The sequence below is a fragment of the Alligator sinensis genome, unplaced genomic scaffold (genome assembly GCF_000455745.1).
Source record: "Alligator sinensis unplaced genomic scaffold, ASM45574v1 scaffold1318_3, whole genome shotgun sequence".
In the NCBI taxonomy this organism is placed as follows: Eukaryota; Metazoa; Chordata; order Crocodylia; family Alligatoridae; genus Alligator; species Alligator sinensis.
The window spans coordinates 316,667-330,103 of NW_005842634.1; the positions used below are offsets into that span (position 1 = coordinate 316,667).

The following is a 13,437-nucleotide window of genomic DNA, read 5'->3' on the forward strand; positions in this document are numbered from 1 at the left end:
CGGGCCCACAGACTGGGTCCAGAAATTTGACAGCAAGGGAGTGGTAATCAGCTGCCACTGCTCCCCTACAACCAAATTTCCAGACCTGCGGGGAGCCCTGGGGTCCAAAGAGACAGCTCTGCAGACCAGGGGCTGAGCACCTCTGGTCTAGGACTTTGAATGTGAACACTGCAGTACTCTTTCTAGACAGACAAAAGTTTAGATATATTAATGAAATACAGATAATATGAAATGATACATACATTGATGCAACCAGAGGAACATAAAGGGACCTGTAAGTATCAAAGATTAGCAAAAAAAAAAAAGGGCAAATAAAAAGCTACTACATCTAAAGACACATTTGTGGTGCCAAAAAGGCCAGTGCAAGAGTCTATTGTGGGGTTGAATTGTATAAGCAGAGATGTCATTTGGGCTGATGTGACTACACCTGGATTACTGAATTCAGCACTGGTTTCAACCACCAAAAAAGCTATTGACAAAATGAAGCTAAGTCAAAAGAGCAACAAAAAGAATGAGTGAACTAGAAGAACTGATTTATAAAAGGAAGATTAGAAGAACCAAATAGAGCTTGTCTAAGCAAAAGATAAGATCGCTATCCTCACCGGCAGTGGGAAGGCAACACATTCTACACTAAAGTTTGAAAGGTGATCGAAGGGGCTCAGCACTTCCTGAGAAATTAGGCCTGTCTGTTGCCTCAATGGGGCACCTATACAAGGAAGAGACTACCAGAAATCATTAGTCACTTCGCCTATCCCTACAGCTAACTACAGCGTGTGCACCAGGAGCATGACTTATTGCCAGGTCCCATTATTTTCAATAATGGGAGTGAATTCAGGTAAGAGACACCACCCCTGGGGAGGGAAAGGAATTATAGGTTGCATAGAGGAGTACAATGGAGACAAGACATGCTCACACATGAAGCTGTCAAGCTGAAACAAAAGAGATGAAGATGAAGTAGAATCTCCAGACAGCATGTGACAAAGGGCACAGCTGGAAGCCCCATTCCTTTTGGTATTTAAAATTAAACTGAACAACATATATTGCAAGGAATCAGATCATGGGGACGGGGAGCTGTATGACCTATGTGACCTTTTACCTTCTTTAATTTCTAATGATTCAGGAACTACAATGAAAATTCCAATTTTCATTAGTTGCTCTGGCTGTACTACTGTAAGGTAAAATACTACTTTAGCAAAATGCCTAGCATGAGCAATGTCATTGGGTGTGTCAATAATTATTGCATACTAAAAATTGAGGTGATCCATTTTGTGACTTATCTGTAACCCCTGTCAGTGAGCAGGTTATAAAGACATGGTTTGACACTTAGACCCACCAATGAGCGGGTTGTAGAAGGAGACCCATCAGCGAGTGGGTTTTGTAGAAGAATATGGTTTGGCACTTCAGACCTGTCCGTGAGTGGAAGGATATAGTTTGATACATCAGACCCATCAATGAGCACAGTGTAGAAGGGTGTGGTTTGACACTTCAGACGTGTCAGTGAGCAGGTTGTAGAAGGGTGTGGTTTGACACTTCAGACCTTAGCCAGCAGGATGCAGGTGGATATAAATGAAGATGATGATTGGATGCTGGTATGCTGCAGCCTGTGACCGCAAAGGTTATTTACCACCTCAGTAAGCCATGCGGAAAAAATAACCATACCACAAATAAGTTGTAAAACATGATTGGTTCACTCTCAAAACCGCAGTAACATGATTTAGTGTTCAACAGAATGTAAAACGCGTAAGCAACTGTACGTTTGTTGGTTGTAGCCGTGTTGGTCTAAGGACGTAGGCAAACCAAGGTTCTTCGGGTAAATGTGATATCTTTTATTAGACCAAACTAAATAGTTAGAAAAATTGTTCTTCGCAAGATTTTGGGCACAAACACTCTTCTTCAGGCATACTGATTAGCAGACCCTCGATATGCCTGAAGAAAGGTGTTTGTGCCCGAAAGCTTGCAAAGAACAATTTTTCCAACTATTTAGTTGGTCTAATAAAAGAGATCACGTTAACCCAAAGACCCTTGTAAGAAACTATAGCAAATATGAAGTGCCGGAATTTGCCTGTCAGCGCTTAACATCCTGCCAAGCATTTCTCATGAGATCTCCAGGACGCTTGGTCAGCAGACTTTGGGGATCCTGACACTGAAGTCCTCCACAACTTGCAATTGTGCCGCTGCAGTATGTAACATTATGCGGTGTATTAAGCTTGTAGTTTGTTCATAAATAAAGCCAATTACCAGAATAGTTCCTTGGTCTTAATCACTACTTCATCCACCAATCCCAACGTTATTCCCAATATTCCCAAGAGCACTACTCAGAAACAAATCTCAGAAACAGCGTATACACCTGCAGTGCTAACATTAGTCATTTGCATTCCTTTCACAATATCTCATGATTCAAATACTTTTCCTAGTCCATGAGTCAGAATTTTCAATGTTTAAATTGTAATTCAGAACCACTAACCAATAAAATCAAATTACATTTGAGTTGTATACAAAGTTAAATCGATAGGCATATTATACCTCAGGATTAGTTTTAAACATTAAGATACAAGGTTAGATTGGATTTTTCTCTTTAAAATATTTTTTGCCATACTTTGCTTTTGCTCAATTTGTATGTAAGAATTAGAGCACAAATGAGATTCACAATTAATATGATCTAATCCATGCATCCTTTATTCCATTACAACCACTGTGTTGCATTCCAGCAACAGGACACAAACTGCAATCAACCGCAATCAATTTTTACAACAATCTGAGGCTTACAGTACATTTAAGGCCTTTAAATTTGGAAAAAATTAGACCTATGCTACTAGTGTAACAATTTTTAGTGTCTTGCATTTCTGATGCATATTCTGTGCGATTCCAGTGTCAAATAATCAAATTCTAAACTAAAAAGGTCAGTTCAATGAAAATTTAGTTACATAAATTCATCAAAACATAAATGTGTAAATTTTTTTGTCCTGGAAACGTTATAAAACTTTTAATAGCAAAATAATATAGGGATAAAAACTTATTTAACAAAATGTATTCAATCATATACAAACCAGAATTTTGCAGTTTATTGTAACTAGGCTTAAATTAAAACTACCAATTAAGAATCTATGCACAATGTAAATTCAAATATGTACAGTACTTTTAAAAAGTCTACAGGAATGCTTTACAGAAGGAAATGTCTGTTATGGCTCTTATTCAGACCATCTGAATATTAAAATGAGTTTTCTAGTAGTAAATTTACACATTTATTTTTTTTAAACAAAAACAATTTAGCATTACTTTTCCTTGCAGATATTCCAGTTATACAGAAAATTGAGAGGTTGTTACAGAATTTAGCCCCATGTAGTAGTAGTTCATGTGGTTTGTTTTTTCCAGGGAAGAGTAGAACATTTCAAATAATTTACTTGGGAAGATCAGTAGGTTAAGAAAAAAACACTAAGAGGGAAAAAAAAACCCAAAAACTTCATCACAATAACTTTCCAGTTACAATACCACAGCTAGAAACTTTACAAAGAAAGTACTCCCTTAGATTGAACCCACAAATTGATTGTTTAGAACAAGCTGTAGTTCATAACAGATGTGTTCCAAATATTGACAACACTGAAAAAAGTCTTGTAGGACAGAATTATAAATGATTAGAAGTAAGGTAGAGAAAACTGACTTTAGAATATTAATACAGCACTAGGTAAAAAGTGTCCCCATAATCAGCTAGTATTCCCACTTCCTCCAGGGTAATGAAGCTAAAAATTGTTGGAATTACAGTAGTTGACCATATTGTGTGCATTAGTAGAATAACTTCCTGATATAAAAGACAAATTTCATCAGATGTTTGATTAGAACACCCTAAAGTAAAGGGCATTTCTTCATAGTATAAAGCTATTACAGCTATCCAGTTAAAGCATGTGCAAAAACAGGTAATTTCTTCCATTCACAGTAACTGAGGTAAGATCAAGTAGGCTTCTTCAGGAGTTGGGGAGTTCATGAGATATGAACTGTTTTAGTCTTTCTAGATATTGTGCATAAAGCTCTATGTCATTATGCCCAGCCCCCTCGACCCAGAGGGGCTCCACTGCTCGGGGACAGCGCTCGTACATCGCCAGGCCATGGGAGAAATCTATTACCTCGTCTTCAGTACCATGAATGACCAACACAGGAGAAGTTACTTTAGAGATCTTGTCGATGCTGAGGAACAAAAAAGAAAAAAAATGTTACTCTGAGTTTGTTATTGCAAAGGTTAAAATGCAAAGAAAACATGCTTGATTGTGGACAAATAACCCAATTACTGAATGCTGCATTTTTCAATGGATGCATCACTTATGAAAGGTGACTGAAATAAGAATTATGCTCATCTACAAGGTAGGTAAAGCACAGGTATGTGTCAGTTCAAGCTGCCCTGGCATCACCATCATGCCATCAGTCTAAAAGGGCAAGTGGTTTTCAGCCCACTCTCTCACCCATTCAAGGTGGATACCTTTTTATTCAAAACTGAGCTGAAGCTACCCATGCATTCCCACAGAAACAGAACCTAAGATACTACTAACTACACCTGCGTTTGAACTAATGACCTCAAGGCAAATAAGATCCCAAGTAGCACATTAGTAATCTAGAGCCAGATTTCTTAAATCAGTTTTAATTAGATGGCCATTATGAAAAACGTTATGGAGGCACATTATGCTATTAACCCTAGAGATTAATACTGCAGATTTTTTAAGGACAGATCACTGAATATTATTTATATTGCCTCCTTTAGTTCATTCAAAGCTGCACGAAGGAAACAACAGGATAGTCATAGCATAGCATTTCAAAATAATATTCCCATGCACTAGCACAATACTCCTATGACAGTTTCATTCCTATCACAGGAGATTTAACTGAAAACCAACCGGAAAAAAATGAATTCACGCAAGATTTTATCATGGAAACATTACCCTACATCTTGGATTGTAACAAGCTCTCTATCCTTCCCCAAAAATTTGAACTTAAAATAAACTCTGACCATTGATGCCAACTACCATTATTAATATAGTGCTTCTGCTCTAGATACTTTTGGGGTTTGGAGAAAGCAAAGTAAGGGAGGGGGGAAATGATAATATCATGATATAAGTACATCTCAGTCAAAAAGTATTTGAAAGTTAAAGATCAAGAAAGAGGAGAAAACTATGAAAGTGGTTCCAGAGATAGGCCTAGAGATGATGGGATGGAATTAGCGTTTCTGTCATTTGTTAAATTATCGAGTGGTAAATAAAAGGATTTTATTTCTTCAGAAGGAGAAAGTGAAGTAGGCTGATGAGAAGAGGACAAAAAGCTAAATTAACCAGTATAGCTGCACAAATTGTGTAAAAAGTCAAAAAGACATTCAACATGTTATTTTTAACTTAAAAACAGGTTATGAAAAAGTCAATAATTCAGTTATGTTCAAATAAGTTAAAATGTAAATTGAAACAAGAGGATTTCATATGTATTTAGTATAATTTGGGATACTAGGTGACAGCTGTTGGAAACCAAATTTTGGTTTGTTTTAAAGAAGTACTGAAATATAGAAACTAGATAACTATAAAATGCAGAAGTGTAATTTCACTGAAATAAGTTATATTTCATTTTTGGAATTCAGATCAGGTTTAGATATGGATATATACTTTAATGTAAAAGAGGCATGGCAAAATAAAGTATATCATTTTAGCTTTTATTAGTATCCCCAAATGAATACTGTAGTTAAGTAACAACAGGAAGTAAGCAAACTAGGGTATCGATTAAACTTTTTTAGAAGGTAGTCACTAACTGTGTGCTACAGAGTAAAAATTATGTAACATGACAGACATGCTATCTATGTACATGTGTTATATACACAGAAGGCTTTTTCTGCATAATTTCAATGGCTAAGTCCTAAACTCGTTTATTTTTAGGAAGCTGGGGAACCCCCATCACTGCAGCATTCAGAGAACTAACATTTCTTCATCTTGAGTCCCAGACCATTAGAGCTAAATAATATTTGTATTTGAGCAAAAAAACAGCCTGGAAAGCATCCCACTGCCAACTCAGCGATTTGGAAGGTGGTATTTAAAGTTGCACATTAGCCTTACTTAGTATTCTTAGCCACACCACTCTGCAGCTAGGAAAAAAAAAGTCTACAGAGACTACATTCTCATGGCATCCCAACATAAAATGCACATAATGACAATTCACCGGAGGTGTACCAAGAAATATTTTGTCTCCTACAGTGAAAACAGACAGCTGAGCCGTGCATATTCATGAGAGCGCACAAACGTTTGTTTTCACTGTTTTAAGTGTAAATGAAGTTGGACTAACAGCAAGGAGCAGCTCAGGTGGTTAGCAGCAAAACGCTGCACACTCTCTCTGCTGTCAAGCTTCACAAAAAATAAATAACGAGAAGGGTGTTTAAACTGTCGTTTGTCTTGGCTTATTTCAGCTACCCAACCTTGTGCAGAAAGCTGTTTTCAAAACTTTGCTTTCTCTCTGCTAGGAACATTCCCTTTAATTGTAAATATCACGTATTTAAAGACCAGGAAGAACGATTCACAAGTTTGAGCACAAAAAAATTCCACTTTGGTGAATTCAGTTTGAATTTGATGAGCGTACCAAGCACAAGGGCTTGACATACAGGAGCCAAAACTGTAGAAGCCTGAGGTTTTTATGAACGGCGTCTCAGGACAGCCCCACTCTGCACCCATATGTAAACTGTTTCTGCCTCTGTGCCCACTCTGTGATTGCCAACTTAGTCCTGCAGAACTAAGAGCCGTTCTCAGCCTTAAAAACAGCTCTGATATTATCATACAACAGGCTGATAAGGGTTGGGGGCTGCCACTTGTCATGGACAAAACTACCTATGAGAAGCCAAGAGAACTTTCCAACACTGAATTTTAGCAACTCCAGACAGAGGATCCCACCACACAACAGCAGGAGGAACTAAAAACCAAAAGAAGCTATCTCTGGAAACACAGGAAAGGATTCCACCTGCCAGGAAACTAGACCAAGCAACGCGGCAACCCAGGACGTTATTTTGTCTCTGGCACTGGTACCATCACAGGGGAAATTTCTGGCCGCTCCCATATACCAGCTTTTTGAAAGACACCACAGATTTCTTAAAGAAACTGCACTCCATTTACAAGCTCCCAGTAAATGCTGTATTAGCTAACATGGATGTCACATCTCTGTACACCAACATCCTCCAAGAGGACAGGGATAATATTCTTCATGGCCTGTAATCCAACAAGAAAACTACTTCCCTTTCCATCACACTCTCTCACTTTGTCCTCATACAAAACAATTTCAGATTGGAAGACACCCTATAGCTACAAATGAATGGCGCTGCCATGGGTACGTATATGGCACCCCAATATACCAACATACTTATGACATATCCTGGAGTCCATGTCCTTCTCAGCTGCCCTCTCAACCCCTCGTATACCTCAGGTACATATTATGAAGACGTCATTGATAGACACATGGGAAGGAATCTGTAGAGAAATTTAACCAGGACTTCAACAACTTCCACCCCTCCATCAAACCAACTTTGAAATACTCCACCCAGCAGCTTCATTTCCTAGACGCTACAGTGAAGGTTTGCAACAGCCACATTGCATCATGTACCAACTGATCCCCACAGCTACCTTCACGCCACCAGCTTTCACTCTAAGTATACCACTATATCCATTGTCTGCAGCCAAACACTACGTTACAACAGTTTCTGCTCTGATCCTGGGATGAACACCAAGGTGAACACCTTAAAGATCTGGACCAACGATTCCTACAATTACAATACAGCCCCAAAACTGTAGCCACGCAAATCAACAATGCCAGACTCAGACATTACTTCCACCAGCTACCAACCCTGGGACAAAGACAACAATCACCTACAGTCCCCAGCTTGAACACCGTAGAGTTCATTAAATGGCCTCCAAGCCCTCCTGGAACAGGATGATCATCTCAAGATAGTCATGGGGGACAAATATGTCCTGACTTATAGCCAGCCCCCCACAACCTCAAAGGAAATCTCTTAAGCACAGGACTAACTCATTCTCATCCTCACCAGAGCATCAGGCCTTGCAGTGGACCCAAATGCCTGCTGTGCCCCCACATCAATACAGACTACATCACTGCTGGACTGAATGACAAGGAGTACAACATTTGAGGTTCATCCACCTGCAATTCTACTAATATCACATATCACCTACTTACAATGCCCTTCTGCAGTCTACATCGGGGTATAGGGGGCAATCTGAATATGTAAAAATGAAGAAACACCGATCTGATCCCAGCTGCAGAACGACACAAAGGCCGCGGCAGAACACCTGTAAGCAGTGGAGCGTCCAGGAAGGTTCTCAGGCAGCAACATTTTAAAAACCAGTCTAGGAACAGGAAAGTGTGAAACAAGAAATCATCCCCAAACTGGATTGTATTAAGTATGGTTTGAAAAGGGACTATAGACCATCCTCCCATCACCTGGATTAGTTTTCACGACCCCTTTGTTCTTAGGTTTTTTGCTTGTATGCCCCTCCCAGCACCATCCCCCTCTCCCCTTCCTCTTCCTCCTCTTTTCCCACCTTTTGTATTTAAATCACTTAACTCCAGTTTATACCATGCACTATGTTTGTCCTTTCACAACATCTGATGAAGTGAACTCCAGTTCACAAAAGCTTGTGCTCTATGCATCTCATTTAGTCTATGTGGTACATATCTACCCTGCCATACATCTCCTTATAACCCTCTTTTTTAAATGTTAAGTTGCTGTGACCAAGATAAAACAAAACATGACAAATGTAATGAACGCCCACTACTACAGGGCTGTCCAGCTTCTAAGAGGCCAGGGGCCGTACGCCCCACAGGCCGTGCAAGCAGAGGTCTGCACACCGCTAGGGCCACAGGCCTCCTCAGGCTGCATGACATGGTCCTCCTCCTATCTTCTGCTGCACGCTATGTGGCACCCCACCTTGCCTTCAGCTGCCCAGCCACAGGCCCCCCCACCCCGCATGGGTGCTCTGGGACACAGGCTGCCCCATCCCCTGGGATGGGGCATGCAGCAGAAACCAGAGGGAGGGTGAACCTGGAGACCCACAGTGCTGCCATATCCAGAGTGATAAAGGCAACACTGGCCGGGTGGGAGCCCAGGGGTGTCTGTTAACCTCTTGTGGGCGACGTGCCAGTTGTACAGCCCTGCACTACTATACATGCATACAGAGGTCGGAGCCCAATTCTACAGAAGATTTCAGTCGGTTTTCTGGTCTTCAGCTCTCTCTAGACACAAGAGCATTATGGGATGCTTCATTCCCAGCCCTCAGAAATTTTCCATGTGCTGTTGCAAAGAGATAGGCACCCGATGATTTTCTCAGAGATAGGGATTTTCTCAGATGCCATAAATGGCTTTCTGTGCAGTTTGAACTGGGCAACGCTGGTCTAAAGATTTGCAAGACATTCTTCAGTGGCTTCAGTCACTTGAATCAGGAACACCTTCTTTAGATGCAAAGCACAGGAGTTTTGAATTTTTTCCTATAGAAAAGTGATTAGGACTCTTTTTCTGACTTAAGCATTCAGTGCCCCTGAAGCTAGATTTTATTGTTATAACTAGGCCCAAGGGAAACACTGTTTATTTTAGCCATGTCTATTACAAACTCTCTCCTGGAAAGCAGTGTACATTTTTTTGCAGCAAATGTTAAACAATGCCTCTTGTGTTAAATGTACTTGTAAAGTGAATGCCTAGACAAGTACTGGAGCATTTTCTACTTGAATAGGTGCCTCCTACAGAAGTCAAACACAAATATAGTTCCAATTACTCAGAACATTTGACTATATGTCTAACTACCGCTCTCAACTCCCTTAACAGTCACTGCAACAAGCAGCAAGTGGATTACGTTATTTTCTTGCACTTCCACCTGTAAGAAGTTACTGAAATGAAGTCAACATGCTGTAAAGTTTGCTGGTGAAGCAAATCAGTTTTCAGTGGGCAAATGATACCAATGGCCACATATTAACCTAAGATCTCAATTATGAAAGAACAGGGGGTTAAAAATGTTATATGGGGCCTTTTCACAGCTGCCTCCCCCCAGCCTCAATGACTCCACATTTCCATAGTAGAAAAGTCAGGCTTCCATTCTGCCCTCAGCCTTTCTCCTGCACTCAAAAGAGTGACCACTGCCTGCAAATATCAAAATGCAGCATTTTTAACACAGAATCCCCATAGACAAGCCATTTATAAACATTTCTTAGCATCTCAGAAATAACTACATTGGATCAAGAGTCCTCTCAGGTCACTTATTTTAACACTAAGGATTTAAAAGTTCACAAGTTTTTAGAACTCAGTGTTTGAGAAGGTTTAGGATTCAAGGAACAGCTGCTGCTAGTCCAACGTTTGCTTCTTATCTAGGATTATAACAATCCTTCTTGTAAGACACTTCATAAAACAGATTTTTTTCTTAAAACTAAACATATTCTACTTTTTCTATGTAGAATGTGACATTTTTTGACAATGAAGAGTTTGATTGTGATTAAAAAGGCCAAATGCTGTCTTTTGCCTTGTCCACTCATTACAGGCACCAGTACAGTACTACCTGACCATCTGCTTTACAAATTTCAAACGCCCTAATCAAATAAGGAAGTATCTCACTTATGATAACCAGAGACAATGAAAAAAGTAAAATGACTTGCCAAATGTTACACAGGAAGGCTACAAATCGATGTCACATTTGTTCCAGGAGAAACTATTTTATTAATGTACAATCATTCAGACACCCACATCCATTGATCCAGAAAAAACTCTATAAAGGTTCATGGGATAAGAAGTGCTATCAGTTTGTCCCAGCACCTCACAAAGTGCATCTGAATAGTTGTCCCAGGTTTGTATCATTGAATCGATGGCAGAAAAGTGGCAGTGCATTCAACTATTCACTAAACCTGGGTTGGAAGGGCAACAGGTGTACATGCGAATCCATGGGCTTCTGTTCCAGGACAAACAAAGGTACAACTTGCTTTGAGACAAGTGCATTATCTGGATCTAGTTGAAGTCTTGGGCTGAGCTGGAAAATGAACCTAGATTTTCAGAATCCCAAGTCAGTGCCCTAATCATTGGAAACTCCTTACTCTCTCGTTATGCAAACCAGACCTTATCCAGCTCAGCCTACTGTTTGTGTCAAGTAACGGCAAAAATTAACAGGCTGCCTTGAATTCAATCTATGGACAGTCTGTGGTATCACAACTTTTAAATGAAAATTGACCAGTTAATGGTATTAGTTTTTAGCCTAAAATAACTTGCCAATGTACTGTAAGATGACCATTAACCTGTCCAAATTTGGTTACACAAAATTAATGACAATAACAAACCATGTGCCAGCATTAAACAGAGTGGGGCAGGTAAATAGCTGTAAGAAAGTTGGAGGATTTTCTTTATTTGCTTGTTCAGCTAACTAGTATGCTAGTATGAGACTGAAAGCCATACAGTTGTAAGTGAATACACTTATTTGTTTCGATATAAAAATTGTCTGTTCAAAGCTCAAGATGCATGGTCACAACAATAAAAATCAGCACACAATTTTAAATATTGTTATATTGTACTGAGTAGAGAGCAATCCTTCCTGGCAAAATGTGCACGTACCTTGGGAAAGCATCAAAGCAGTATGTTTTCCTGGTGTCAGGAAAAGCTACCCGTAATCCAGACATCAAAGGAGAATGAAGGATTACAGCTGCACACTCGTACCGAGATGCCAGATCCACAGTTGGGACAGTTCCAATGCTCTGACCATACAGAATAATGTTCTCAGGGCTAACACCGTACCTGCAGAGAGAATTAGAAGAAATGTTGGTTTTAAAAACAACTTGGCAGTATGGAACAAATGAAACGGTAACCTAGATGAAACACAAATTCTCTCTACTGCCACCCTCCAAAATCCACACTCACAATGTACACAAATTGATCAAATCAGCATTTAAAGCCACAGAAACAAAATAAATCATCAGAATACTGTAGCATTAAAAAGGTTTTTTTGTTTGTTTGTATTTTTAACAAAAGCAAAATGGTGCACTGGTTAATCTCCGCTTGTTTGAGAGCCTTAAGGAATCTCAGGTATCTTTCACAACACAGAGCAGGAAGTTGTGAAGAGTTGGGTAATTCAGGTTTGCTTCTAGGAATTACAAGAGAACTTACAGCTTTAATGCTTAATGCAAGGCAGTGTCAGAAGTTAACAGTTTTATAAAACAATTAGCCACTCTTGAGAAGAGGCATAAATCAAGATCAAAATGACTGGGGGGATTCATTACAATTATGTTGTTCACATATTTAAATGTAAATCTGATCCTATAGCATACAGTGCTTTATAACTTATTGCTTAGGAGCCAACACTTTAGTTCTGTTCCCTTCTACATTCAGGGTCACAACTAGAAGCAGCAGTGAACTATTTTTTCCATTTTTGTACCTAATATTTTACAATTTATAAAAAAAAAACATGCCATCCCAGAGCTCCGGATGTGTAAACAGCCACAAATGGCTCTGTTTTTCCTGCTCCACCTAACTACCATCCTAATCTACGTGTTCTATAGTTTTCTGACCCTACTTCATGTCTAATACTACAATCACCACAAACATTACCTTAAATGCCAAGAAATATTAGTGTTAGGTAAAGCATTTTTCAAAAAGCAAAAAATATTTGGCCACTGTGAACTTTTAAACAAACACATCATGGCCACTATTTTGTTGGCTATGGGCGATTAGGGAAATGCCCAATACACAGTTCGTCTTTCTATCTAAAGCTGTACAAGGAAAAAAAAATAACTATAGGGGAGAGTATATTTCTAGTAGGAAATATTCTTAATATCTTTGGCATTTTCCAATCTAGATTATGCCAACCGCCCTACTGTCATTACCATGACACTGGAAGTCAAGACCTATGGCTGGATGTCTACCAGGCTGTGTACTGGGCAGGGTTTCAGACCCTGCTGAAACTAATAACCTGGTGTACACTGAACTGCTAGCTTTATCCCAATGCCAAAATCCTACCAGGAAGCAAATCAGCCACTTCTGTGACAGCAGGCAAAGAGGTGAGGGAAGAGAAATTACTAAGAAAGGGAGACTGCAGTTATTATCTAAGATGAGCTACATTCTATAACGAAGCAAGGTTTATTTAGACAGTAGGTCTTGGGGCACATGAACCGTCTCCCTTAAATGTTAGTAAAGTAGAGCTTCTGGGCACTTTCCTTTCCTTTTTTGTGTCCTTGTGTGACAAGGTATTTAGCAGAATTCACAGATTCGTTGCAATCTGACAGGGCCATGCCATGAGTGCTTCTACTATGGCTTCAAACTTGCAACATCTGGGCTATTAATGTGCTTTAGCACCCGCACCACCCCAGCCCCCAGCCAAGGAGTGAGAAGGGGGAGGTTCTGAGACAGAGGATGGAACAGAAGCAGAAGGGGTTTCAGGAGCCTGGGACATGTAGGGA

The 13,437-nt window shown here is 39.7% G+C and overlaps 1 protein-coding gene across 1 annotated transcript in view; it reads right to left on the minus strand.

Annotated features, from left to right (window-relative positions):
• Window positions 1–2,659: 2,659 nt before the first annotated feature.
• Window positions 2,660–13,437, minus strand: part of ABHD17C (abhydrolase domain containing 17C) — a 61,928-nt gene continuing 51,150 nt past the window's right edge. Inside the window, exons 3-4 of the mRNA XM_025215243.1 lie at window positions 11,600–11,779; window positions 2,660–4,179 (exon numbers count right to left, since the gene is read on the minus strand). Coding sequence (XP_025071028.1) covers window positions 3,960–4,179; window positions 11,600–11,779 — 400 coding nt within the window. The 3' untranslated portion in view covers window positions 2,660–3,959. The remainder of the gene's footprint in view (window positions 4,180–11,599; window positions 11,780–13,437) is intronic.